At 37.2% G+C, this 26,392-nt stretch overlaps 1 protein-coding gene across 9 annotated transcripts in view; it reads left to right on the top strand.

The window, feature by feature from the left end:
• LOC121289736 (arginyl-tRNA--protein transferase 1) overlaps window positions 1–26,392 on the top strand; it is a 272,072-nt gene that overhangs the window by 34,135 nt on the left and 211,545 nt on the right. For 4 of the 9 annotated variants that reach the window (XM_041209426.1, XM_041209425.1, XM_041209424.1 and 1 more), the window contains 3 exons: window positions 6,186–6,436; window positions 15,384–15,512; window positions 17,087–17,215. In XM_041209426.1, the coding sequence (XP_041065360.1) occupies window positions 6,186–6,436; window positions 15,384–15,512; window positions 17,087–17,215 (509 nt within the window). The remainder of the gene's footprint in view (window positions 1–6,185; window positions 6,437–15,383; window positions 15,513–17,086; window positions 17,216–26,392) is intronic. The other 5 variants (XM_041209432.1, XM_041209428.1, XM_041209433.1 and 2 more) reach the window with 3 other exon arrangements.

The raw sequence follows: 26,392 nt of genomic DNA, 5'->3' as shown, positions 1-26,392 counted from the left end.
GTTGATGTTAAATTAAGAGGCTGGTTCATTTTGCAAATAGGCATGACTGAACAAAAATAACAATTCCAGACTTTTTCCAGATTAGTACAATACTTTTCTTAATAACACAATGTAAATATTCAGTACTATCCGAAATAATGGATATAAATATTTAATGCTGTTTTATTCCTTTAGGATCGCCTTTTAGCAAACAGAACTGACCTGCTATGCCTTAGTTGCTAGTTCTGGACAAGATCTGTTTTCTGGCAGCCTTTGTTAGGCTGAACATGGGTCTTCCTGTCCTCTTTGTTAATCATACCTCAGGAACGGAATCTCTCCAGACAATCCTGGTAACTGATTGATCCCTGTTGTGCTCAAATCAGTTCCATCATATCAATATGAATAGATGTGGATGATCACTGAAATGTTGATGTTTGATCCTTGCTGGCTGAGACATGCCCATCTGAATTTTATCCTACCCTCTCCCAGCTGTGCTGCCCCGAGAGAGCTTAGTTTAACTCAATAAGTAGCATTTTTAACATTACAACAAAGTCCCTTTGCAGCAGCATAATTGGAAAGCCCAAAATATAATGGCGGTCTTATGAGTTTGTAATTTTAGTTTCATTTTGCTTGATTAAATTTTAGTTAAATATCTATTGAGATTTAAACTTATGTCTTGAAGAATAAGGTATTGCTCTGATTTTTTTTTGTCAATTTTAGCTTAATTATTTTTTAGCTTTTGAGTTAAAAGATGTTTAGGTTGATTGAGGGAATTGGACTTTTCTCTGATAAAGTTATTTAAACAAGAACTTCCAATTTTGCATTTTGAGAGGAAAGCCACTTTAAATAAATTGGTCATTGCTCTCTTACTGATATTATTTTTACAGTGCTTATAATATAAATGTTTGAACTTCAGCTCACTTTAGTCCTGGGAATGGAATGACTGCAGGGTAACCTGATTGAGATCTTTAAGATTATGGAAGTGTTTGATAGAGTAGATGTAGCGAGTGTGTTTCCATTTGTGGGTGAGACCAGAATTTGGGACCCTAAATATAAGGTATTCAGGAAAAACTTCTATACGCAGAGTGGTTAGAATGTGAAACTTTCTATCACAAGGAGTAATTGAAACAAATAGCGCAGGTGCTTTCAAGGGAAAACCAGATAATCACATGAGGGAGAGAGGAATTGAAGGATCTGTTGATAGGATTAGATGAAGTGTGGTGGGAGGAGACTTATGTGGAGTATGGACCTTTTGGGTTGAATGGCCTGTTCCTGTGCAGGAAATATGTTCTATTACTTTGTAAATGCAGACAAGGACAATCATTCGACATACTTGCTACATTGCTGTGAAGTATCATCTGTGTAAGCAACTATTCAGTTTTGAGTAGTGAAAATTTGAGTACAGTATAGATAGATATTCTGGAGTATTGCTAGATTATCTTTGAATGTCAGAGAGAAAACCGGAATTTACACTGAGGAGATTAGAAATTCCCCATGTAGATGGAGAATTGTACCTGGCCTGTGGAAGGATCAAACCAAGTGGCCTTTTCTCATTTCATGCTTTATGTTAAAGTTTCAATGTGATTTTTTTTTTGTTTTGTTTTGTACTTTAAGTGTAAGGGGCTGGCATTTTCCCTGTCCAACCTAGTTTTGGAATACAATCCAAGTTAATGGAATGGAAGGCTGTGATCTTTTCTTGTAATTGTAACAATCCTACCCTGAAAAAATGTGTTCTTAGCCTAGGTGTTAGTTGGTGAGAATCCAAAGCACAAATCATCATTAGGCACAAACTGCTACTAACAATATTGTTAACAGACACTATTAGAAGTGCGTATTTAGGTTAGAACAAGCAGGCACTGGAAACACTTCAGGTAAAATTAAGAAACAGCAAGGGATCCAATACTTGAGTGGGGCTTGTCTATAGATCTCCTGTCAGTGGTGATATAGCTGTAGGATGCAAAAATGAGGATCTCACAGAAGCATGTCGCAAAAACAAAGCAGTTATAATGTGAGATTTTAATTTTCTCATAGACTGAGAGAAATAGAATAGTTCAAGTTGTAAAGGCCACACTCGGTTTAGTGATGAATTACGAGTGAGAAGTACAGAATCACCGAATCATTAAAGTGCAGAAGGAGGCCATTTGGCTTATCGAGCCTGCATTGGCTCTCTGAAGGAACATTCTACCTCATTTCCCACTCCCCTGCCTTCTCCCCATAACCTTGCACATTCTTTTTTTTTCAGATAGCAACCCAATTCCCTTTTGAATACCTTGATCGGACCTGTCTCCACCACCCTCTCAGGAAGCTCGTTCCAGACTCCAATCACCCTCTGGGTGAAATAATTTCTTCTCACATCACTATCACTCCTATTACAGTGAACATGACATGATTAAATTTGTTTTTAAGTTTGGAAGGGAGAAAAGAGAGACAAACCAAGGTTTTAAACTTAATAAGGCTGACTTTGAAGGGATGAGGCTTTAACTTGCATTTATGAGGTTAGTTTTTGAATCTCTCTTCTTTTGACATCTCAGGATTTGGAATTGTTCCAAGCTGTTCTATAGTTAATTCTCTTTGGTTTCTGGATTTTGATTGTTTTAAGTGCACCTTTCGGGTTGTAAAAGTAAAATATGATGGGGAATGTGCAAGACACCATATTAAGAGACTTTGTATTCCAGTACAGATAGAAGTTTACATTGAATGTTGGTACTCATGAAGAATGGATATTCTGATGTGCTTGGTTTTTAAGATGGATTTAGTTGTATAACTTGATATGCATTAGTTGAGTTTTATGGTGGAATCTTTGAAAAGGTTAATGCAGAATTTTGATCACTAAGTGATGAAAGAAAAGTACCTTTTTCAAGATACACAAACAGGAATGCCTTGGTAGACCCATTATTTCAGTCTGTTCTTTCCATGTAGAACTTATTTCTTCCTATCATGACTTTATTTTTCGGCCCTTTGTCTAGTGTCTTTCTCCCCACAATGGACCTACATCTGTGAATCTTCCAACTGTACTCTACTCCTTTAACAGTTTCTAGTCTCCTGGCCCTAACAATCTCCCTTTCACCAAAGGTGTCCAATTCCTTTACACCTTTGTTTCCCAACAAGATAACCTTGAATGGACACCCAGACAGTTCCCATCCACCACCACCCTCCTCTGCCTGGCTGAACTTGTTCTTGCATTGAACCACTTCTCCTTTGACTCCACTCACTTCTTCGAAATAAAAGGTATTGCTTTGGGAACACAAGGATCCTAGCTATGCCTGCCTTTGTATGGGATATGTGGAATATTTTTTGTTCTAGCCCTACCCTCAGGTCCCCATCTCACCTATTTTTTTCAGTACATTTTTGACTGTATCAGTGCTGTTTGTTGCTTTTACCATGGACTGGAAAATTTCATCAACTTTGCTTCCAATTTCTATCCTTCCCTCAACATCACATAGCCCATCTTCAATTCTTCCCTTCCCTTTCTTTACAAGCCTATCCCCAAAAATGGAAACAATCAGCTAATATTTATTATAAATCCATTGACTCCCAAGCTACCTCAACTACGTTTCCCCCTACCCCACTTCCTGTAAGGACTCAAGTCTTTTCTCCCAGTTTCTCCATTTGAGTCCCTTCTATTCTGTCAATACCACTTTCCATACAGGTGCTTCTACTATGTCTTTTTCCCTCAACTGAGGATACCCGCTCTTCCCTACCATGGTTGACAGGGTCCTTGTTTATGTCCAATCCATTTCCCACATTTCTGCTTGCACCCCTTTGTATCCCTACTGTGTGTCTCCTCTTGCTCTCACTTTCCACCCCACCAGCCTCTATATTCAACTAGTCATCCATTTTCGCCACCTTCAGCGTGATTCCACCACCAAGCATGTCTTTGCCTACCCTTCCCTTTCAGGCATTTCAAAGGGATCGTTTGCTCCACATCACTCTGAGCCACTCCTCAATCACCCCCTTTTCATGGACCTTCCCATGTAAGTTTAGGAGATGCAACACCTGCACTTTTACTTTCTTCTTTCTCATTGTCCAAGGGCCCATACAATCCTTTCAAGTGGAACAGCAATTTCCTTGTACAACCTTCAATTTAGTATACTGTAATCGCTACTCATGATGTGGTCTCCTCAATATTGGGAAGACTAATCGCAGATTGATTGACTGCATTGTGGAACACCTCCATTCATTTTGCAAATGTGACCTCAAGCTTCTAGTTGCATCATATTGATTCTCTATCCCAATTCCACTCTGACCTCATGTCCTTACACTGTTCCAGTGATGCTCAGAGTAAAGATAGGAATAGGAGAAGGCCATTCAGCCCATTGAGCCTGTTCCACCATTCAAGACAATCAAGGCTTATCGAACACTTCAATGCCTTTTACCCACATTAGCTCCATAACCCTTCACACTAATGTTAATTAGAAATCTCTATCAATCTCTACCTTAAAAAATCCCCAAAAAACTCCAAATTTGTTAAACATGATTTTTCATTCGCAAATCCAAGCGGAATATGCCCTATCAGATCATGATTATCCAAGTATTCCTTTTCACATCCTTTATAATAGATTCTAGCATTTTTCCCTAAGGCTAACAGGTCTGTAGTTCCCTGTTTTCTCACTCTCTCCCTTCTTAAATAGTGGGGTAACATTTGCTATCTTCCAACCTTCAGGGACCATTCCAGAATCTATGGAATTTTGGAAAATGATCACCAGTGCACCCACTATCTCTATAGCAACCTCTTTCAACACTCTGGGATGCAAAATATCTGGTCTCAGGGACTTAACAACTTTCAGTCTTATTAATTTCTCCAATACAACCTTCTTACTTATACTAATTTCCTTCAACTCCTCATCCTCCCTAGTCCCTTGGATGTCTAAATCTAGGAGATTTCTTGTATCTTCCTCAGTGAAAACAGACACAAATTAATCATTTAGCTTCTCCGCCTTTTCTCTATTCCCCATTATGAATTCTCCTGACTCTGCCTGTAATGGACCCACATTTGTCTTAGCCAAACATTTCCTAAACTTATGGAACAGTGCCTCATCTTTCGATTGGGCACCTTATAGCCTTCCGGACTCAAAATTAAGTTCAATAATTTCAGATTCATAATCTTTGCTCCACATTTTCTTTTTCGAAGACAGCTGTAGGTCTCCTCTAGACCTATATTTTGTTCCTTTAATTGTCCCATTCCCATCTCCTTTTGCTTTGCACCATCATCCCTTTTGCCATTTAATCTCTCTTGCCTTCTCTTTAGTTCTTTCCATTCTGTCTGAGGTTGAACCAGACAGTTCGCAACCTTGGTGTCATAGTTGATCCCAAGATGTGCATCAAACCACACATGCTGATCATAATTAAGATGCCTACGCCCATCTCTGTAACACCACTTAAATCCATCACATGGATGGATTTAAGCTCATGCCTTTTTTAACCTCTAGAATTGACTTCCAATGAACTCATGGCTGGACTCACACTTTCTACCCTCTGAAAACTGGAGGCTGTCCAGAACTGTGCTGCCTTGTTCCTAACTTGCACCAAGTCCCATTCAGCCATCACTCCTGTATTCACTGACCTACATTGGCTCCTTGCTAAACAGCACCTCAATTTAAAAAATTCTCGGCCTTGTTTTCAAATTCCTCCACAGTCTCGCTCTTCCTTAACTCTATTCTCCACCAACTACACAACCCTCTAAGATATCTGCACTGATCTAATTCTGGCTTCTTCAGCATTCCCAATTTTGATCGCTCCACCATTGGTGGCCATGCCCTTAGCTGCTAAGACAGAAGCTCTGAAATTCCCTCCCTCAGCGTTTCCTACCCTGTACCTCTGTTTCCTCCTTGAAAATGCTCCATAAAGCCTCTCTCTTTGATCGAGCTTTTTGGTTATCTCCCCCAATATCTTTTTACATGGTTTGGTGTCAAAGTTTGCTTGAGACATTTTATTGAGTTAAAGAAGCTATATAAATACACATTCTTTCCTGCTTCTGGACTTGTTTTAAACCTATTACATTAATTTTTTCCAGTTCTGACAATAGGTCATCAACCTGAAACGTTAACTTTTTCTCTGTCCCTAATTACTACTGGATGGACCTGTTGTGTATTTCCATATTTGTTTTTATTTTGGATTTCTTTGCATTAGCACCTGCACGTTTGAAGTATTTCATCAAAATTTACCCAATTTTAGGACTTGAACCAAGTTTTTTTTCTTTACCAAAGGCAGAGGAGCAGATCCAACTAAACCACCTTGCCGCAAAGCAAAAGATATTCGGAGAGAGATAAAATTGAAAAAACTACTTCAGAAGCAGCAGCAAAGAGGAGTGGCTGATGTATCCCAGCACCAAGAACCCTCTTGTGCCAACCCTCATACTGTCCTGTTGGGGCACCATGTCCCTCAAGCAAATCGGCCAAAATCATTGGAAGAATTCATTTTTGAGTCTTTAACTCCAGATGCAGTACATCAACTAGAGGTACTTCTACGGTTTATCTTCCTGGACCTTTTGTCTTCCAGTATTCTTGTATTCAGAATAGTGCGTATCAGATACCTTCCATTTAATATTATTAGTTATTTGGCAAATTGATTTTAACCACAATACTTTAGAACCTTGTTGATTAAGATTCACAGTTGGTAAAGTTATTTTATTTACAGTAATTTAACACTTTATTGGCTATTTAAAATTGCCCTTTTTGGATCATTTAACCTTGCTTTAAATATCAGATTGCCATCATTTGCAATTAAGTATTTGAATAGATTTTGCAAAAGTTTGATCGCATTTGCAATTATTGTTAATACAAAATAAAGATGTGTGGATGCATCCATTCCTAATGCTATCATTCTCAACACAATATATTATTTATGCTTTTCCATCTTTCGCATCCATGCTTTTTTTCCCCCACATATATTTAATGGACTCTCAAGCTTTGTAGTTGGGGGGTTAGATTGTTTATATATTAAAACAAAAGAAATTTACCTTTCCCAGTGGCAAATTTTTAAACTATTTTTCTGGCAAACACTTTCCAAAATATAGCAAGTTATAATAGATAACATTCAAGAACATTTCATAACAAACTGGAGTAAATATACTTGATTTTGATACTAAAACTTTTAAAAGGTGCTTTTCTAATGTGGTAAAAACTTGTTACTCTTTAACTTAAAATCTTGCATATAGCACCTGTAACTTTTTAAACATGTCCATGTTATGGAAAAAATCGCAAACATTTTTGATTGAGGGATTGTGTTATTTTTTAATCCAAATATTAACAAGGAGGAAAAGCTAGCAGCCTTATTGTTTCTCCAACCACCCCACTACATGCTCTGGCTAAATATGTATGAATATAATTGATAATGATCTGTCACCTGTCAACATTCCTTATGGACTTCTTCATTGGCAATTGTACCAGGACCTATGTTACATTTTTAGATGTCAATGATTCCCATATATGATGCCTTTCTCTCCCTTAAACAGTGTTGTAGGACCTGAATTAGAATCTAATAAAACGTACAAGCTTTTAAAAAGCTAAATATTTGCCAATATTCATGCATGTTTTGTAATTCTCATTCAGTTTTTGAAAATTACTTTCCAAACCTTTTGAACCCATCATCATTTCTATCATGGGATTTCTTTACACAGTAATAACCATTTCGAGCTTGCTTGTTAGTAAAAGTAGTTAGTTATAGGTCAGGTTTGGGTATGGATTTGACACTGTGAGTCAGAAGAACTTAAATTACCCAAACATAACAGGCATAAATAAATAACCTACAATCCCCAAATAAATCAGTAGAGGGCAATGTTAGTGTGACAGCACATAAATGTAGAGGCATTGAAAAGTCTTCTTGCAAACTGTTTCTTGTATAGATAGGAAACTAAGTGTGCTTCTGTTCAGTATCGCCCAAAGCGCCAATAATTGTATTCAACACACAACTGAGGAAATTGGATGCATATATTTATGACTCATTAATATTCACAATGTTTCAAAACAAACTTTTGGTGCAGTTAAAAGCATTTTTAAAAGTATATATAATTCTCAATTAAACCGGCAAGCAAAACATATTAAAAGTTGACAAGAATATTAAGAACAACAGGTGGCTTGCCTTTTTCCATATTGCTTAATGGTTCCTTGCATTCTTAATTTTGTGCTTTCTAAAAAAATCATTTTTAACTAACTGTTTAGTTGTGGGAAACTGTACATTAACAGTTACACTTCTATTTAAATTAAGCATTTTAGCAAGATTTGTTTGGAAACAAGAAGTGATAGGTCAAACCCACCTGTCCCTTTTGATTTGTTCTGAAATTTTAATGCGTAGGTTTTGATGTATTATTGGAAAAGTTGTTTAATGATTTTTTGCAAACCTTTTAACAGAAATATTGATGATTTTAAGTTGCAGGTTAAAAAGGAGCAGTTTTATGATTCCCCTTGTTATCGTTTTTGTCTTGAGGTATTTAGCTTCATATGGCTGAGAGTGAGCAGAGACGATATGGGTCCTGTCGATTCTGAAAAATTGGACTGAAACAATTGACTCAATTGTTTGAGAGTTTCACTTTTTGCAAGGAATGACCTTGCCTGTGTTCTAATTATCCCTGGATGGTATAATTGAGATTGCAAATGTATTGTCATGACTCACTGGGGATACTGCATTGCAATGTCAAGCCCTATTGCTCCCTGAGCTGCAACAAACATGAAAAGTTTGATCATCCCATCTAATTGTTTAATTTAGGTTAACAGAATACAAGCACCATGTTTGTAAACTTAACAAGTAAATAACTATTTATTGAACAAATTGTCTTTAACCAGTGGCAAAAGAAAGGGTAGAGTTTAGATTTTAGAGTTAGAAGTTAGCAGTTCAAATTCCTTTCAGTTCTTATTGATGACACAAGGTGGTCTTCCAACATTTTCAGTATTTAGTTCACTGGTTGAGCACTTGCCTTACAATGTCTCTAACAGTGATTTTCCCCTTTGCCTCTTAACGGGTTTTCAGAGAGATAGCAGGTTATCGAGATATGAGAAGAAAAAGCCAGCTGGCTATTATTGTAGAATTACTGGCATCTTCTACACACAGGAGAAAAGAGGCTTTGGGTCTTGTTCCTTTCAAGCTGGGAGTTATTCAGCTGCACTGCTCTCACATAAAACCTGGTTACCTGGTCTGGAGCCAATTAAAATGTTGTTGCCAGGCAGCTCCCTTGGTCCAGGACTCCGTTCCATCACTATCCTATCTTCCATGGCGCACTCTGTTCTAGGACTGCAACATATTATATATCTCTCATCATGTTCCAGTGGACATGTCTTTCAACCGGCAGCCATTGTCATTTTAACCCACAGTCGAACAGAAAATAAAAAGTCCAACAGAAATATAAATATATGTTCCTTACAGTATGTTGTGGTGAATCATAACATATATTCATGATTTACTGAAATGCCATTTGTGGATTTTAATTGAAGGTTGCCTTTATTTAGCTCGCTTCTATACTTTCCCCCGCCCCCTTCAATTTGATCAGCAGAATACGTCATTTGGTGATTGAATGTGGCTCTTTGGTATTCCATAACCCGTCACGTTCAGTGTCATGTTACAGCTAATATGAGGTGTAATAGTGTAAATTTTTTTTAAAAAATTGGTCTGTTTTTAAGCTTTCCCTTTTTTTCCACATTTAAATCTTTCCAAATATTGGCACCTTTTTAGGAAAGTGCAAACACTCCAAGTAAGCAGTCTTTGGCAAAATATTAAAAGGTGAATAAAACTAACTAACGACATGCTTATTTGAATATTACTTTTTTTTGTCAAAGTAACTCAATTTTGAGTTGAAGATATTAATATTGTCTTCAAAGCTTTTACAATCTTAATTTGCCTTACTAATATTATAATGTAGAAGCTGATACAGGCAGAACGTAGAAATGAGAACGTTTGCTGATGATTGCACGGTCTTTAGTTCCATTCACAACCCTCAGATAATGAAGCAGTCAAGCCCACATGCAGCAAGACATGGACAGCATTCAAGCTTGGACTGATAAATGTCAAGCAATGACCATCTCCAACAAAAGAGAGTATAACCTTGACATTCAACAATATTGCCATCAACAACTTATATAGCGCCTTTATTTAATAAAATGTCCCAAGGCGCTTCACAGCATTATGAAACAACATTAAACACCGAGCCAAATAAGGCAATATTAGGGAGTTGACAAAAAGCTTGGTTTGCGAGGTATGTTACAAGGAGCAGGTTAAAACGAGGCATAGTGATATTGTCACTGGACTAGTATTCCAGAGACCCAGGATGATGCTCTGGGGATCCAGTTTCTAATCCCATCATGACAGATGATGAAATTTGAATCCAATAAAATTCTGGAATTAAAAGCCTGATGATGAGCATGAAACCATAGCCGATTGTTGTAAAAACCCATCTGGTTCACTTCCTTTAAGGAAGGAAATCTGCCGTCCTTACCTGGCCTACATGTGACTCCAGATCCGCATCAATGTGGTTGACTCTTAAATCACAGCATTTTAACAGCACAGGAGGCCATTTGGCCCATCATGTCTGCACCAGCTCTCCAAATGAGTGTTATGACCTTGTGCCATTGCCCCGCTTTTTCCCTGTACTCTTGCACACTGTTTCTATTCAAATAATCATCTAATGCCCTCTTGAATGCCTCGATTGAACCTGCCTCCTTCAAACTTCCAGGCAGTGCATTCCAGACCCGAACCACTTTGTGTGAAAAAACTTTTTCTCAAGTCACGTTTGCTTCTTTTGCAAATCACTTTAAATATGTGCTCTCTCGTTTCTTGATCCTTTTACAAGTGGGAACAACTTCTCCCTATCTACTTTGTCTAGCCCCCTCATGATTTGGAACATCTCTATCAAATCTCCTCTTAGCCACCTTCTTTCCAAGGAGAGCAGTCCCAACCTCTCCAATCTTTCCTCATAGCTGAAATTTCTCATCCCTGGAACCATTCTTGTAAACTCTTCTGCACTCTCTCCAAGTGTTCACACCCTTAAATGTCCTCTAAACAAGGGCAATTGTTGGCCTAGCCAGTGAGGCCCACATTCCAACAATAAAAAAAAGTAAAGAATTCGAGATTTTAGGGAAGGAATTCAAAGGAGCTGGACCTAGGAAGCTGCAGGGAAGTTAAAATTGGGGATGCTCAAGAGGTCACTATTAGATGAACGCACATATTTTGGGAGGGTTTTGGACTGCAGGAGATTACAGAAATAGAGAGAGGCTATGGAGGGATTTGAAAATGGGCATGAGAATTTTAAAATGAAGGCATTGACTGGGAGCCACTGTAAATCAGAAAGCACAGAGCTCATGGGTGAATGGGAGTTGGAATGAGTAAGATCATATGCAGCAGAATTTTGGATGGCCTTGAGTTTATGGACGAATGTGGGAGGCCGGCCTGAATTGCATTGGAATAGTTACGTGCCAAGGTAATAAAGTGTTTCTGCAATGTATGAGCTGAGCATGGGTGAAGTTGGGTGATGTTGCCGAGGTGGAAATAGCTAGTCTTAGTGATGACACGGATGTGCAGTTGGAAGCTCATGTCTAAGCCAGATATGACACCAAGATTGCGAGTAGTCTGGTTCCGTCTCACAGTTGCCAGTGAGAGGGATGGGTTCAGTGGCTAAGTAACGGAGTTTGTAATGGCTTCAGTTTTCCCGGTATTTAATTGGAGAAAATTTCTGCTCATCCAGTACTGGATTAGGTTAAGGGACAGATCATTAGAGATGTAGTGGCACACATTTAAAGGGATATTTCAGAATACACAAAATTGATACATTCCAACAGGAAAGAAAAATTCCAAGGGGAGGACCCACCGTCTGTGGTTAACTAAAAATTTTGAAGATAGTATCAAACTTAAAGAAAAATCATATAATTGCACAAGGATGGGTGGCAGGTCAGAATATTGGAAGAATATAAAAAGCAGCAAAGAATGACTAAATAATTAATAAGGAGGGAAAAATTAGAGTACAAGAGAAAGCTAGCCAGAAATATAAAAACTGATAGTAAGAGTTTCTATAGATATTTAAAAAAGAAAGGAGCTGAAATGAACTTTGGTCCTATAGAAAGTGAGCCTGGCGAATTATTGATGGAAAATAAGGAAATGGCCGATGAATTGAACAGATATTTTGCATTGGTCTTCACTATAGAGGGTAAAAATAACATCCCAGAAATAACTGTAAATCAGGAAATAGAAGGGAGGGAGGAACTCAAAATTAAAATTACTATCACCAGGGAAGCAGTACTGAGAAAATTGTTGGAGCTGCGGGCTGACAAGTGCTCGAGTCCTGATGGACTTCATCGTAGGGTTTAGTTTTGGTCTCCTTAAATAAGGAAGAACATACTTGCCATAAGAGTTCATTGAAGGTTCACCAGACTGATTCCTGGGTCGGCAGGATTGTCTTATGAGGAGTGATTGGGCCGACTAGGTCTGTATTCACTGGAGCTTAGAAGAATGAGAGGGGATCCCATTGAAATGTATAAAATTCTGACAGGGCTGGATGACTAGGCAGGGATGATGTTTCCTCTGGCTGGGGGGTCTAGACCAAGGGGTCACAGTCTCAGGGTATGGGTAGACCATTTAGGACTGAGATTAAGAGAAACTTCTTCACTCAAATGGTGGTGAACATATGGAATTCTCTATCACAGAAGGCTGTGGAGGCCAGGTCACCGAATATATTTAAGAAGGAAATAGATTTCTGGACCCTAAAGCTGCCAAGGTGTGTGGGGAGAGGGTCGGAGTACGGCGTTCAGATAGGGGATCAGCCATGATTATATTGAAGGCGGACCAGGCTCCAAGTACTGAATGACCTACTCCAGCTCCTATTTTCTATGTTTCTATTTTCTTGTTGGCAAGATGTAATGAGTGGTGTGCCACAAGGATCAGTGCTGGGGTCTCAACTTTTTACAATTTATATAAATGACTTGGATAAAGGGACCCAAGGTATGGTTGCTAAATTTGCTGATGATACAAAGATAGGTAGGCAAGTAAGTTCTGAAGATACATAAGGAGGCTACAAGGAGTTGTAGAATAGGTCAAGCGAGTGGGCAAAGATCTGGCGAATGGAATATCATGTGGGAAAATGTGAAATCGTCCATTTTGGCTGAAAGAGTTTAAAAAAAAGCATATTTAAAGGGTGAAAGATTGCGGAGCTGAGAGATGCAGAGGAGTCTGGGTGTTCTAGTGCATGATTCGTGAAAGGTTGGTATCCAGGTACAGCAAGTAATTAGAAAAGCTAATGAAATGTTATTGTTCATTGCGAGGGGAATTGAATACAAAATTAGAGAGGTTATGCTTCAATTATACAGAGCATTGGTAAGACCACTGTGTACATTATTGGTCTCCTTATTTAACAATGTAAATGCATTGGAAGCAGTTGAGAGAAGGTTTACTTGACTAATCTGGAATGGGTGGGTTGTCTTATGGGGAAAAGTTAGACGGGAGTTTAGAAGAGTAAGAAGTGACTTGATTGAAACATATAAGATCCTGTGAGGTCTTGACAGGGTGGATGTGGAAAGGATGTTTCCTCTTGTGGGAGAAGCTAGAACTAGGGATCACTTTTTAAAAATAAGGGGTTGTCCATTTAAGACAAAGATGAGAATTTTTTTCTCTTGGAAGGTCATGAGACTTTGGAACACTCTTACTGAAAAAGCGGTGGAAGCAGAGTCTTTGAATATTTTTAAGGCAGAGCTGGATAGATTCTTGATAAGCCAGTGAGTAAAAAGTTATTGGAGTTAGGTGGGCATGTGGAGTTGAGGTTACAATAAGATCAGCCGTAATCTTGTTGAATGGTGGAGCAGGCTCAAAAGGCTGAGCGGTCGGCAACTCCTAATTCATATGTTCATATAGATGTTGGGTAAGCAATCTGATAATTTAGCAACAGTGAAGGAGTTGAGAAGGATTATGATGGGTGCCAGCAATATTTGTGAAAAGTAGTGCTGTGCTTTTGGTTGATGTTGCTGAGGGGCACCATGGAGTACTCTTTACTTGTTTGGATCAGTGCAGCTCCAACAACACAAGAAGCTTGACACCATGCAGGACAAAGCAGCGTGCTTGATTGGCACCCCATCTACCACGTTAAACATTCAATCCCCCTACCACTGCCAGATGCGCTGCAGTAACTTGCCAAGGCTTATTTGACAACACCTTTCAAACCCACTACCTATAGAGGGTCAAGGGCAATAGGCTCATGGGAACACCAACACCTGCAAATTCCCATCTGAATTGTACATCACCTTTATTTTGAGATACATGTTGTTCCTTCATTATCCTTGTCTAACAGCACTTGGAGTACTTATACCACACAGACTGCAGTGGTTCACAAAGGTGACTCATCAGCACCTTCTCAAGGGCATTTAGGGTGAGCAGTAATTGCTGGCCTTGCCAACAGTCCCCATACCCCATGAACAAATCAAGATCAGTCAGAAGGGACTGACTGGTGACCTTTTTCATTTCCCAAAATATTGAATGTAATTGTTGTTATGAGTAATTTGTGGTATGATGAAAATGAGATTTGCCTGATCTGCAAGCTTAACAGTGACTAAGATCTTCTCCTGTCGAAGTTTTTAGACCTAAATTGGGTAAATATTTTCTAAAACTTGCATGTAAACTAACAAAAAAATGAGTGAGGAGCAAGTAAATAAAATGTGCAAACTAAAGTCGCAATTAATATTGAATTTTGTGTAAATGTATTTCTGTATGAAAGCTGTTGATTTTATATAATTTTGGACAGGTAACATTAAAACCTATGTGTTTAAATACCTATAGACATATTCAAAACAAAATCAAGTTCACTTTTGTGAATAGTAGTGTTGACTTGATAAGTTATCCACACTGATTTTTTTTTAAACAGATCTCTCCATTGATTTTTATAATATGCATTTATATTAACAGGTTATCTGTGTGCATATATATCTTATGAGGCGTGTGTGTGTGTATATAAAATGTGTGAAAGCTATAAGGTTTCAAATGGCTATGAGCCATTTTGCATGATAAGTTAATATACATAAAAATGGCCTTCAATTGAAGGAATAAATTCAACAATTCCTACTATTGCACAACCGTATCATGTGGAGCATGTTACGTTGGCTCAAAGCATTGAATGATGGCATTCTGAAAAAGGTTGATGACACACTTAAAATATAACATGATTCATGGAAGGGCGCAACAATGAATCTTTCATTTTACAGCAGTCTTTAAAAAAGTAAGTAATTTATATATATTATTTTATGGTAACTACAGAGTTAAATGAGATTGTCCAATACAATATTGGAATAATGCTGCCATACTGTGAGCTTGTTGAAACTAACAATTCTGTAACAAAGATCTTTTTGTTTCCTTAAGTCTTAGAAATTTGAATTAATAAATGGTTCTTTAGCTATTCTTACTCCTTGTTTTAATAAATTCCCTTTTCTTCTTGCCTCCTGAAGGTGAGGCTAGTGAGGTCATCTCCACCAAACTCCCAGTTCAAAGCAACTTTTCAGGAATCTTACCAGATCTATAAACGGTACCAGATGGCCATCCACAAGGATCCCCCTGATAAAGCAACTGAACACCAGGTCAGAATGAGATGCACATAATTCATAAAATTAAGAGGTAAAGCAACCAGCCCAGTGAAAGGATTATCACTTAAAGTCATGAAGAAAAAAATACATTTATTTAATGGTTTCTTCCCTTTACATTACAGTGGGTTATAAATAAATGGTTAAGGAGATACTAAATAAATACCACTAAATCAGTGAGAATGAATAATCTGAAAAGAAGATAATGTATGCATAATGCATAAAGATATACACATATACATTTTATAAAGTACTCCCTTAAACTATAACCTTTTTGGATAAGCCCTGTGATACCTTGTCCTCATCTACATGAAAAAAAACTCCAATTTCAGAAATAGACAAAATTGAAAATCCTTAGTCATTATGCATATTTTTAGTTTACACTTCTTAAAAAAAATTGATTTTGTGGTCTGATCCAAGCAGTGGCTAAAACACTTTAAAAATAGAGATATTCCATTTTATTCTTTAGGATTTGATTGATTATAATGCTACTTTACCAATATAGAGATATCTATTTTGATGTAAAATAATACCAATCTCAAGCTGAAACTGATTGTCCTGGGAGGAGCTCTGAACATATCTGGTTATATTCATGCAAAGATCTCAACCACCAGTTAGAATTTAATTGCTGTGGGAACTCAGGGAGGAAAATTCTCACAGTCTAAACATTTAAGTTAACATAAAAAAGTCCCATTGAGCAGTTCGTAGATTAAGTTAAACTCGCACTGGATTTACACTCCAGCTGGGCATCGTCCTGACAATGTGTAAGCCGCATTTTGAGGACTATGTCTAGTTTTTGGAACTCCCGTTGTTGAAAGAGCATTACAACTGTATATGGTACTGTAAATATTTCCATTGGCACAGAGAAGGCTAAGGAGCGATTCATGGAGTAGTTCTTTTAAATTATGAAAGATTTTGATAGGCTGAATAGGGAAAGACTTTTCTTGTTGGGGATTTGTTAATAAGGCATGATTAATTTAAAATTGCCATAAAAGAAATCTCCTCACATTGCTTCCCTCCAGATGTGACTAAAAATCACCCGTGGTATAAATATGCCTTAAGATTTATAATGGAACTAATAGATGTTTTTAAATCAGCAATATAAGCCTCCTTATGATCTCTTGTTCAGATCCATTTTTCTGCTTTGTCAATGAGCATTTACTTGCACACAAGGGAAGAGCCAGGCTGATTGGTGTGCCTCACCTAGCAACCTGACTTGGAGCCAATTTGAAAACGCATGGATTTGTTAGCAGCTTGGAAACTTGGCCTGTGTTAGATGTAAAATTACAAATCAGGTGCAAATTAAAATGTCATTTATGCCGAAGCTGGACATAGGAAAAAAAACACATTTATTCATATAAATTTTTTCAGATTATTTTGACGTTTGGTTGTAGGAATAGGATAAACTTAAATGGGTTTTTGAACTGGATATGGAGGAGAACCTGCACTACTCTTGCCTTCAGTGGTAAGACCATATGGTAAATCTTCAAGTTTACTTGAGCTTGCTATTGTAAAAATGTTTTCAATTATTTGCTTACTTTGCAAATTTACATGGATCCCCTGCTCTGAAGGTGAAACTAGTGCCAGTTTCCTCTGATGACCCAGATTTCACTGAATCCTTTAACCAATCAGCAGCTTTGTATTCCAAGTATCAAATGGCTGTCCACCAGGATTCACCTGATGAATGTAGTGAATCAGAGGTAAAAGTCTTTGCATTTGTTATTTTATTGATTCTTCTTTAAATGTACTCAGTTAAATGGTGTTGTGGAAAAACTACTGCTTTGTTACACAGCTACTTCAAATTTCTGCTTAAAGAAAAGTGTTTTATTCACCATAATGTTCAAATCTGCATTTAACTCATCATGAAGGGAGTGCTAGGTCTTTGCATCTTACATACTCTTTGGTAAGCAGGACATAATGGCGAACACAATGGTCCTGTGTAGGAAAGAAAAACGAAGGAAGTAGAATATTTGGTCATATCTATCTCTAATGTCGTACATATCTATTGTGGTCATATTTTTATCTCTGTGTACCTGCGAAGCTTCTGTAAATAGGGAAATGTTCGTCAAATCTCACTCTTGGTGATGAAAATTACATTATTAGGCAAAGACACATCTGGAGCTCTTATTACCATGGTGACTGATCAATTCCCTCTGTATCATTTACCACTTCAACAATTTCCTGAAACAATGGAATGTTTGATTTACTTGAACCTATACATATATCAAGTCTCAATCTTAATATCCGAGTTACATAAATGACTATAGCAGTTCTACTTGATTGTAATAAATGTTAATCGGGATGCTTTTTCAGCGTTCAATGTATTTTCATAGGTTAAAATAATAATTTTGCAATAAGCCACTGCCAGTGCAGAGTCTTCCATCAGAGAGGACAGTAAGTATGGAATTTAGTTTGCTATGTTTGTAAAATACCAATGAGTGCCATTTCTTTTTATCTTGAACACATTATACACTCACCCCTTCTATGCACCGAAATTACAATTTGCCCATTCAGTTTTTTATGTAATTGTGTAAGGTTCATTTAATGTCCCAATGCTTCTTGGCAGATTATTATTTAGCTCACAGCTACAAGTTGGGCTAGTTTGCATTTGATTTTGTAATTGTTTTTGTGACTTCAATGTTTTGTCAAGCCCTTAATCTTTTTTTTATCTAATTCATTGAGGCACAGCCTTCAAGTTTCAGAACCTTATGTCCTATTTTCATACCAATTTGTATTTCCTCAAATAAGTTCTAAATTATTTTGCCTAGTTACTAAGTGTCTGAGAAACCATTGACTTTCATCCCTTTCTTCAAACATTTTTCTTTGAACCATTACCAAGGAATTTATGTATTTTTTCAATAACTGGATTCAGAACTAATCCTGGAGTTACTCTGCTATTCACAACTGTGCATTGAGATCTTCTACTGTTGATCATTACAATTTTCCCATTATTTGGCCAATATGTTAACTAGTTTGCTACCGCTTTCTATATTCCAATAACTTTAACTTTCATGTTTAGAACTGATGTATAACATCCACGGCTTCTACTGATTATGTAACATTTTTAAAGAATCTCAAGTTTGTTCACCATGGCCTGTCAAATTAATTGTTCTTTTACACCCCATTATTTCCAGTTAATCAGCTTTTGATCATTTAACATTTCAGTATAGCTAATGTGTAGTCAGTATGCAAGCATTTATTGGTTGTTGGTGTAAGTGATGCCTACTACCAGCAAAGAAGGCTCCAAAAGGAAGAAAACCACTATCATGAATACAAGATATATAAACTTTTTAAAAGGGGAGTGGGTGTGGGGGCGGTGGATGTCAGGCCTCTACTTTCTTCATGGTTCAGAAGACTAAGTCATTGAGTTTGGAGGGTTGATGAATGTGGTGAGTTAACAAACTCTCATGACCCTCTGGGACTAAAGTCTTCTGTTTTTGCTGCCTGTAAGCATCTGAAGCTACACAACTTTTAATTTGAAGCTAATTGCTTGCAGGATTGATCATTGACCATTGACTTTTCAGTACAGTTTGATATTCTTGATCGGAAGTGCCATAAAAATGATATGGAAAATTTAACTTTGCCCAAAAGTAATAGCTTGCCTTTTCTGAGGTTGGGTCAGAGTGAGTGGAACTTTAGTGTTCATTCATGCTCGTACATCCTCCTGATGGTGTTTGTTACTCTTTCATGATGCTCTTTAAAATTTTATTTTGCAAACATTGATTCATTTCTCTTTTAAAGGCTATTATTAATTCTGTTTCATCTACTTTTTCTGGTATATCTGGCAGTCCATTTTCTAACAACCCTCAACATAAAATAAAAATAATTATTCGCTATCCCCTTTCGTTCTTTTGCTTATGATTTTAAATATTTGCCCTCTAGTTACCAATCAGTTGGTATAATTTTTTTCAATTTAATTTTTCTGTAATAGTTGTTGAGATTACTATATTGTAAAATCACTTGCATTTATCTATTATTCTCTGTATTTGATATGTAACCCCTCAAGCCTTCAGGGAGGTTTCTTCTCTCCATCTGTATTGTTAGTTACAGAAGTTGGTCCCTCTTTCCGAGAGCCATCATACATCATTGATGTAAAGCATGTTGACATTTGGCATCTACATTAACAACTGCCAACACCTGAATGAATACCAAATAAAACCCTAATATAGAATTGAAGCATAACATATGCTAACTAATGTTTGGGAATGATTTCAATGCAGTAAGTTAACTCCAAAGTTTCTTCTAATTTCTTTTTACAGTGTGAATCCCTTCATTTAGGTGAATACAATTTAGTCATTCTTGAGTGCCTACCTTCTTCATTGAATCCTACATAGTGAGTTGTGTGGTACAATGAGCAAGGTGTGTTCCTAACCACTCCAGCTGCAAATTTTATTGAGAAATAATTAAATCAACAATAGTATTAACCTTTCAATACTGTTATGCTTACTATTTTTAGCCTTTTGGTTATTGAACAGCTGAAAACTTGCATATATAGCAGAAATCCACATGAATTAAACTAATAGTTACAATGCATAATCTGGCCATTTGGCTTTTCTGGTCTGTATTTCTGTTTTGCTCTACTATGAACCATATCCCTTTATACTGCTTGCTCCATCAGTCAAGGAGAGAAAAGATTTTAAAGGCAGGGAAAACCATAGCAGATTGTTTGCAGAGAACAAACAGTATACTCCTATTTTTTAAATAAAGTTGTGCCTGTACCTTAGATGCTGGATTTTCACACTTTTCTTTTTCTTTTAAATTTGTGTGCGATAGATAATGTACTACTACTACTAATGGAAGGGAGAAAATGTTAAATGTTGGCATGTCATGAAATATTCACCCTGCAGGCTCAAAAGTTTAAATACTTTTTAAATTTGAAAATGTACTTTTGTGTCATGGAATTCCAAACACCTTTGTCATGTAATAGATTATCCAGCTACAAATTTGATTTTTTTTGGTAAATATTTTTTGCCCTTTAATATCATACTCATTTTCAGTGCTGGAGGCTGATTTTCAATTCTATAAGAGGGTATGATAAAAATGACCAGTTGCTGTCACAATATACTTGGAGTGTAAAAATGCTGGCAAAGTAAATCTAAACCAAGAAGGAAAGTTAGTCAAGTGAGATCTTGTAGATCTTTAATTCTTTTTTACATCAGACAATTAGCTGGAAATTTATCATCCCCATCTTATGTTAGTAACATGCTGGAAATTCCACTTGCCTTTGAGCCGTTTTCAATTTTCCAATTGAAAAGTAGATTGGCAGTTACACAATCAAAACCAGACCAATCACACCAGGGACTCAGAACACTGTTGAGCGAATTAGTTAACTTCTACTTACCAGAGCAATTAAAAATGAGTCAGGTACAGATATCCATAAACTGAACTATTAATGCAACCATAACACAGTTAACACCTTTGAAAGGGTGAGTATTAAAGTACTTGGGTAGATAATAACTAACAGTTTAGCAAACATAACAGACATAAATATAGGTTAAGAACATTCTAGCATCTCAAAATTAGGTGGGTTTGCTTTTAAACAACCTAAGGTCCATGATTATTGTACTGTTAGCAAGGTTGCATTTATTGTTGGATCCCTTGTATCCTGAGGGGGGACTAAGTTGCTGTAATTTCCTCTAAAATACTTGGATTAATCTCTGGGGATGGCTGCAGAGTTAAATTCTGTCTCTACCCATTATGTAACTTTCTTCGTTTGGTTATTGTAGGCTTAATGGACCAAATGAATTTTTCTTAGCTGTCTTTTTTTTGTTCTTCATAGCGTAAACAGCTTCATATCTACATGTCTATTTCCTATCTCTCTTTGCTTAGAAACTTGAAGGGGAAAATTTGGGCTTGCTCACCTATTTTTTGGGTGAGGTGCCTTATGGTTCTAAAATGTTGTCTGCGGCACATGTGCACACATTTCTAATACAAATTGTGCTGGCAGCATATTGATAAAAGGATTAGGGCGCACACGTATAACTTTGGCCAGCAGCAAGCAGAGTAGGCAAATCATGACAGCACACCAATTTGATGTCAGTGCTGCCAATTTGAAGCTCCACACTGCAGCTATACCCCTGTCCTAACCTTGCACAGCTGACCACGTGTCCAGTGGCATGAAGGACCCTCCACTTATTTAAAGAGATCATCCACTACTTGCAGGCTAGTTGCTGGATTATTTCTTCTGGCTGTTGCTGCAATTCTTTGCATTTTCAGAGCTTTTCTGTACTTTATTAAAAGCTTTTGCACTTTACAGGAAGTGGTCTGGCTAATGCTGAAGCTCCGTTTTGGTGGCTTAGTGGCTTGTGCACAAATGAGGTGCTTCCAGACGTGTGGACTAATAGAGTTTCCTTTTGGCATTGAGCATGACTGGCAGAATGAGCAGAGGGCACATAGAAGACAAGTTGCTAGAAGAGAGAGGAGACCGGATAAAGGTTATCGTCAGAAGCCTATTTCCACAAAGGGTCTTTAGCGAACAGATCTATTGAAGAACAGATTGCAGGATTGCTATGGCAACCTATCCCGAGCCATGATGGCAGCAGTCTGAGCTTCCATGGAAGCCAGCTGAGACTACATGATAGCCTGAGCTTCCACTGAGGCACACAGAGATTGGGTGGATGTTGTTTGTGCTATCAGACGCTGCCTCATCGTTGGCTTCATAGGTGTAGTGATGGCTAATTCTTCCAACTTTTTAATTTGGATTTCAAAAACACAATGTTTTATGCACAAAGTAACTCCCCTGTTCATCTATTTTATTTTTTGAGCTATCGACATGGTGCACTTTTTCACACGGATTCACTTTTTGACAAGATACACTTCTTAAACAGATGTATGTCAGGGATCTGAAGTGATCATATTTTCATTTGTTGACAAAAGCAAGACTGCTTATTGCTGAAGTTCCCCTTCCTCACTGCTTAAATCACTCCAATAAGACTGTAAACCATAACAGGGTATCTACATTTTTTAAAAAAATTAGCTTAATACATCTGAAATGAGGACAGTTGATGAAAGCATTAGTGACCATCTGGATGGACTGGAATATTATCTGGACTAGGGCTTTGTTATTGGTTCATAGCTATCCTGAATAAAATGATTTGGGGCAAAAACGAAAAATGCTTGAAAAACTCAGCAGGTCTGACTGCATCTGTGGAGAGAAAGGCAGGGTTAATGTTTCGAGTCTGGATGACTCTTCTAGTTTTTTTTGTTTTTGTTTCAGATTTTCAGCATCCACAGTATTTTGCCTTTATCGAAAATGATTTGGGGATTCTGTTTATTTTCTAATGTGTTTAATTATATCTAGGTAGGATGCTGCAATTGAATAGTAATTGTTTTAAAACAATTCATGCTGGCATACCTAAAAATCTCCCTACCCAAAAATAAGTTTCTTATGTGACATTGCATGATATTTTGGCTTCTTATGAACTGCATACTGAGTAAATTTCACTTTTCTGTGGAAGGTGCAGGCTTAATGGGTTGAATGATTTTTTTTGTTCAGTGTTTTCTTAGAAAATTACTTCAATATTGCATTACTTACTGGCAGAGATCCTGCTTATATTTTATTTTAGGGCTCATAGTTGATTTGGTAAATGCTACAGTCATGTTTTTTTCACTCTGAACCCCCTCCCTTAAAAATAGTGTTGTGTTAGTTGTGTTCTTTAGAATTGAAACCTTACTTACCTAATAGGGAGTGTATTTAAATGTGTTCAATGGAAAATTTAAGGATGCATCTTATTACTTAGTCTGGAATGTTTTATTGGTCTTGAGATCAGTGTTTTAGGTTAGAGTTTAAGGTCACAGGAGACATCTGTGCAAACACTGGCAAATCAAGCAATGAATGTGACCCAAACTTCTTGTGTAACAGTATATGAGCCTGTCTAGAGGTGATTTATATAAGGAGGGAAAATTCATTGTTGAGTGGAAGTTGTGTCTGGATAATTTGTGTTGCCAGTGATAGTACTTTTAAAATTGATTTTCTCCCCCCTTTCTTTTCATATTATGTGTTCCAGTTTAATGCCTGGGTGTTTTTAACCCAGGCTGAAGCCATTCCTCCGATAAACCAGAGAGCAATTTGAGATTTATGCATGTAAACTACCTCTTTTTTGCAATAGCTGCTCCATCAAACTGCAAGCCATGATAAAGCCACTAATTAGAATGGTGTCCAGCTAGTGGGACATATATTTTCAGGATTTAAGCATTTACTACATGAAGGAATTAATTAGATATTTGTAAGGTCAATGCCAGTTTCTAAACATTTATTAGCTTCTGTTCTGGGGATAATATGTGCTCTAGAGACACTCATGTTGAGTGTTTGTCCAAATACATAAAGTTGGGAGGAGGTGGTTGTTGGCACTCTACTCTGTTCTAAAAATTGTTGGTCTCCACCTTTGCATTAGATGATCTTATAGAGCAACAATGAGAAATATTTATGTTCAGTTTGAAATTGTTCAGTTTAGCATATCCTTTCCTACTAGATATTTTGTAAGTGTGTCAATAAGATATTACCTCTAAAATCAGGTTTCAAGGTTCAGTTTATAATGTTTTGGGAAGCAGTGAAAGAAGTATATTTGAAATTTCAGAAGGCATTCAGTAAGGTGTTGCACAAGATTAGGACTCATGGAATTGGGTGTAATGTATTGGCATGGATTAAAGATTGAAGGTCGGCTAAGGGACAGAAAACAAAGTAGAAATACGCAGGTTAGTTTTGTGATGATAGGGTGTAACTCGTGGCTGGTTCATGAGATTGATGCTAGAGGATAGTTTTATGAATTGCCATTGACAGAGTATTGGATTTATCCAATAAATTGAATCTTTTCCACTTTAAGTAAAGCATTGCTAAATAATAAAGTAGTATGAGTCACTGTGAAGCATTCAGCCATAGTTGAATTCAAACTGATAACGCTGGGACTGAAAGAGACTAAACTATAAGAACCTTTTTGATCTTGATTGATATGTGAACAAATTTAGTCGCTGGTAATTTGGATCAAATATGTAATCCTTTTATATTCTGGTAGTTGGAGGTCTGGAAAATTATTTCTACTGCCAAATGTTACAGTTTAGTCAAGCAACTTCCTGGAAAGAAACATTGCTCTGTAATGCAATTTAAGTAATGGGCCAATATCTGCTTTTTGTCCAACATTCTTGACCTACAGATTGTGATAACCTGTTGGCTTTTGACATTGTGAAATTATGGATAACTGGGTTAAATATAAAAAGGCAAATCAAAGTTTGTTGTGAAGGTAATGAAGTCTATAGATTTTTAATGTTTTACTTAATACTTCATCAGTGCTTTAGTGGCTACTATTCATCTCTTAGTGCTCATACTGTATCTATTAAAGCATTCTTTGAATACATATCTAAAAAGCAGAAAAGTAGATAAGTTGTATTATGACACAGTGCATTGAAGTGGTCAGTTCTAAACATTTGGCCGTAAGACCATGCAAAATGATCAATTTTTTGTTCCCATTTACTCTTAACTTAGAGCGGAGGAATGTTTATATTTGAAACAAAAGAGTTTAATAGAAAATGCATAAAGATTAACAGCTGCAATTATGTTCCAGTTTAACAGAATGGGTTGCAAAGTTTTTTTGACCAGCTTTATATTCACGTTGACAGCTCCATCAAACATAAATGTCTCCCACAGCTTCTAATGTAAAGGTAGCTATACAACCTTCTGACCTGTGCCTGACTAAATATTGGCTTTGGCACTTATTAATCCTGGAGGAAAACAGATCATTTGGTTATGAAGTTAAAATAGAAATACATGTTAATATAGTAATAAATAGTAGCATTGAGAAACGTATGAATGTTTTGAAATGTGGTCAGGCACAGCAGTTTAATAGGGGATATTGGGACATGTGGCTGTAAATGAGAACATTTGAGTCCAAGCTGTCAGTGACCTTTAACAGTAATGTGATACTCCCCAAGCAATGATTGAACACAAAACCGTCCACATGAGGAACTTCCAAATGTTTTGTATTGAAGAAAAATATATATCAGTGTTGTACTATCCTGCAATAAATGGATGAGGATTGGGCTGGTCATGAAATATCACCATAATGCCATTCTAAGATGGCAGTGAAGATAATCTGGTCACTCAATTTGCCTTCAACATTCTCTTAAAATAATTTCAAATCTTATTGGAAGGAAATTTAGCAAACTTGCTTCTCAGCCTGTTTTCAATAAGAGATCACTGTCCTTTTTCTGGCCTTTCTTCTTGTAGCCCTTCCTTTCCTACAACCTTCTTCTGAACTTACTCCTTATGCACACAGCTTGTGGTTTCATCTTGCCCAAGTAGCCTTTATATACAAGCCTTGGCGCATCAGTGGGCAGCTGAGCCTGACTCTTCTCTGACTTTTGCTTCTGCACAAGAGTTATTCATTAGTAACATAGACCATGCTGCCATTTAATTAGTTATGTGGTGTTAAAGTCAGCTAACCTGATGCAGATGAAAGATTGAGCTTGGAATCTTCCTGGACTTCATAGCTGAGTATAATGCTGGGTCGTAGGTTAATGTGCTAAAACAATACTGAATTTGATCATTAAGTTTGCAGCGTCGGTATTATTACAGTGGGCACGTCCTATCACTTGTAAACAATCCTTATGGGCATTTCCACGTTAGCTGTAACTCAGTTGCACTCTTGCCTCTGAGTCAGAAGGTTGTGGGTCCAAGTCCCACTCCAGGCACTTGAGCACAAATTCTAAACTCCAGAGCAGTACTGAGAGAAAACCGAAAGTTCGGTCTGCCCTCCCAGGTGAACGTTTAAAAAAATGCTATGGTGACTTTTCAAAGAAGAGCAAAGGAATTTTTCCTGGCTTCCTAACCAATATTTATTCCTCAACCATTTAAAAATAGGTTATATGGTCTTAATATGTTACTG

This window comes from Carcharodon carcharias, chromosome 17 (genome assembly GCF_017639515.1).
Source record: "Carcharodon carcharias isolate sCarCar2 chromosome 17, sCarCar2.pri, whole genome shotgun sequence".
NCBI lineage: Eukaryota > Metazoa > Chordata > Chondrichthyes > Lamniformes > Lamnidae > Carcharodon > Carcharodon carcharias.
The sequence above is the reverse complement of the archived record's forward strand: the minus strand, read 5'-3'. Positions and strand labels throughout refer to the sequence as shown.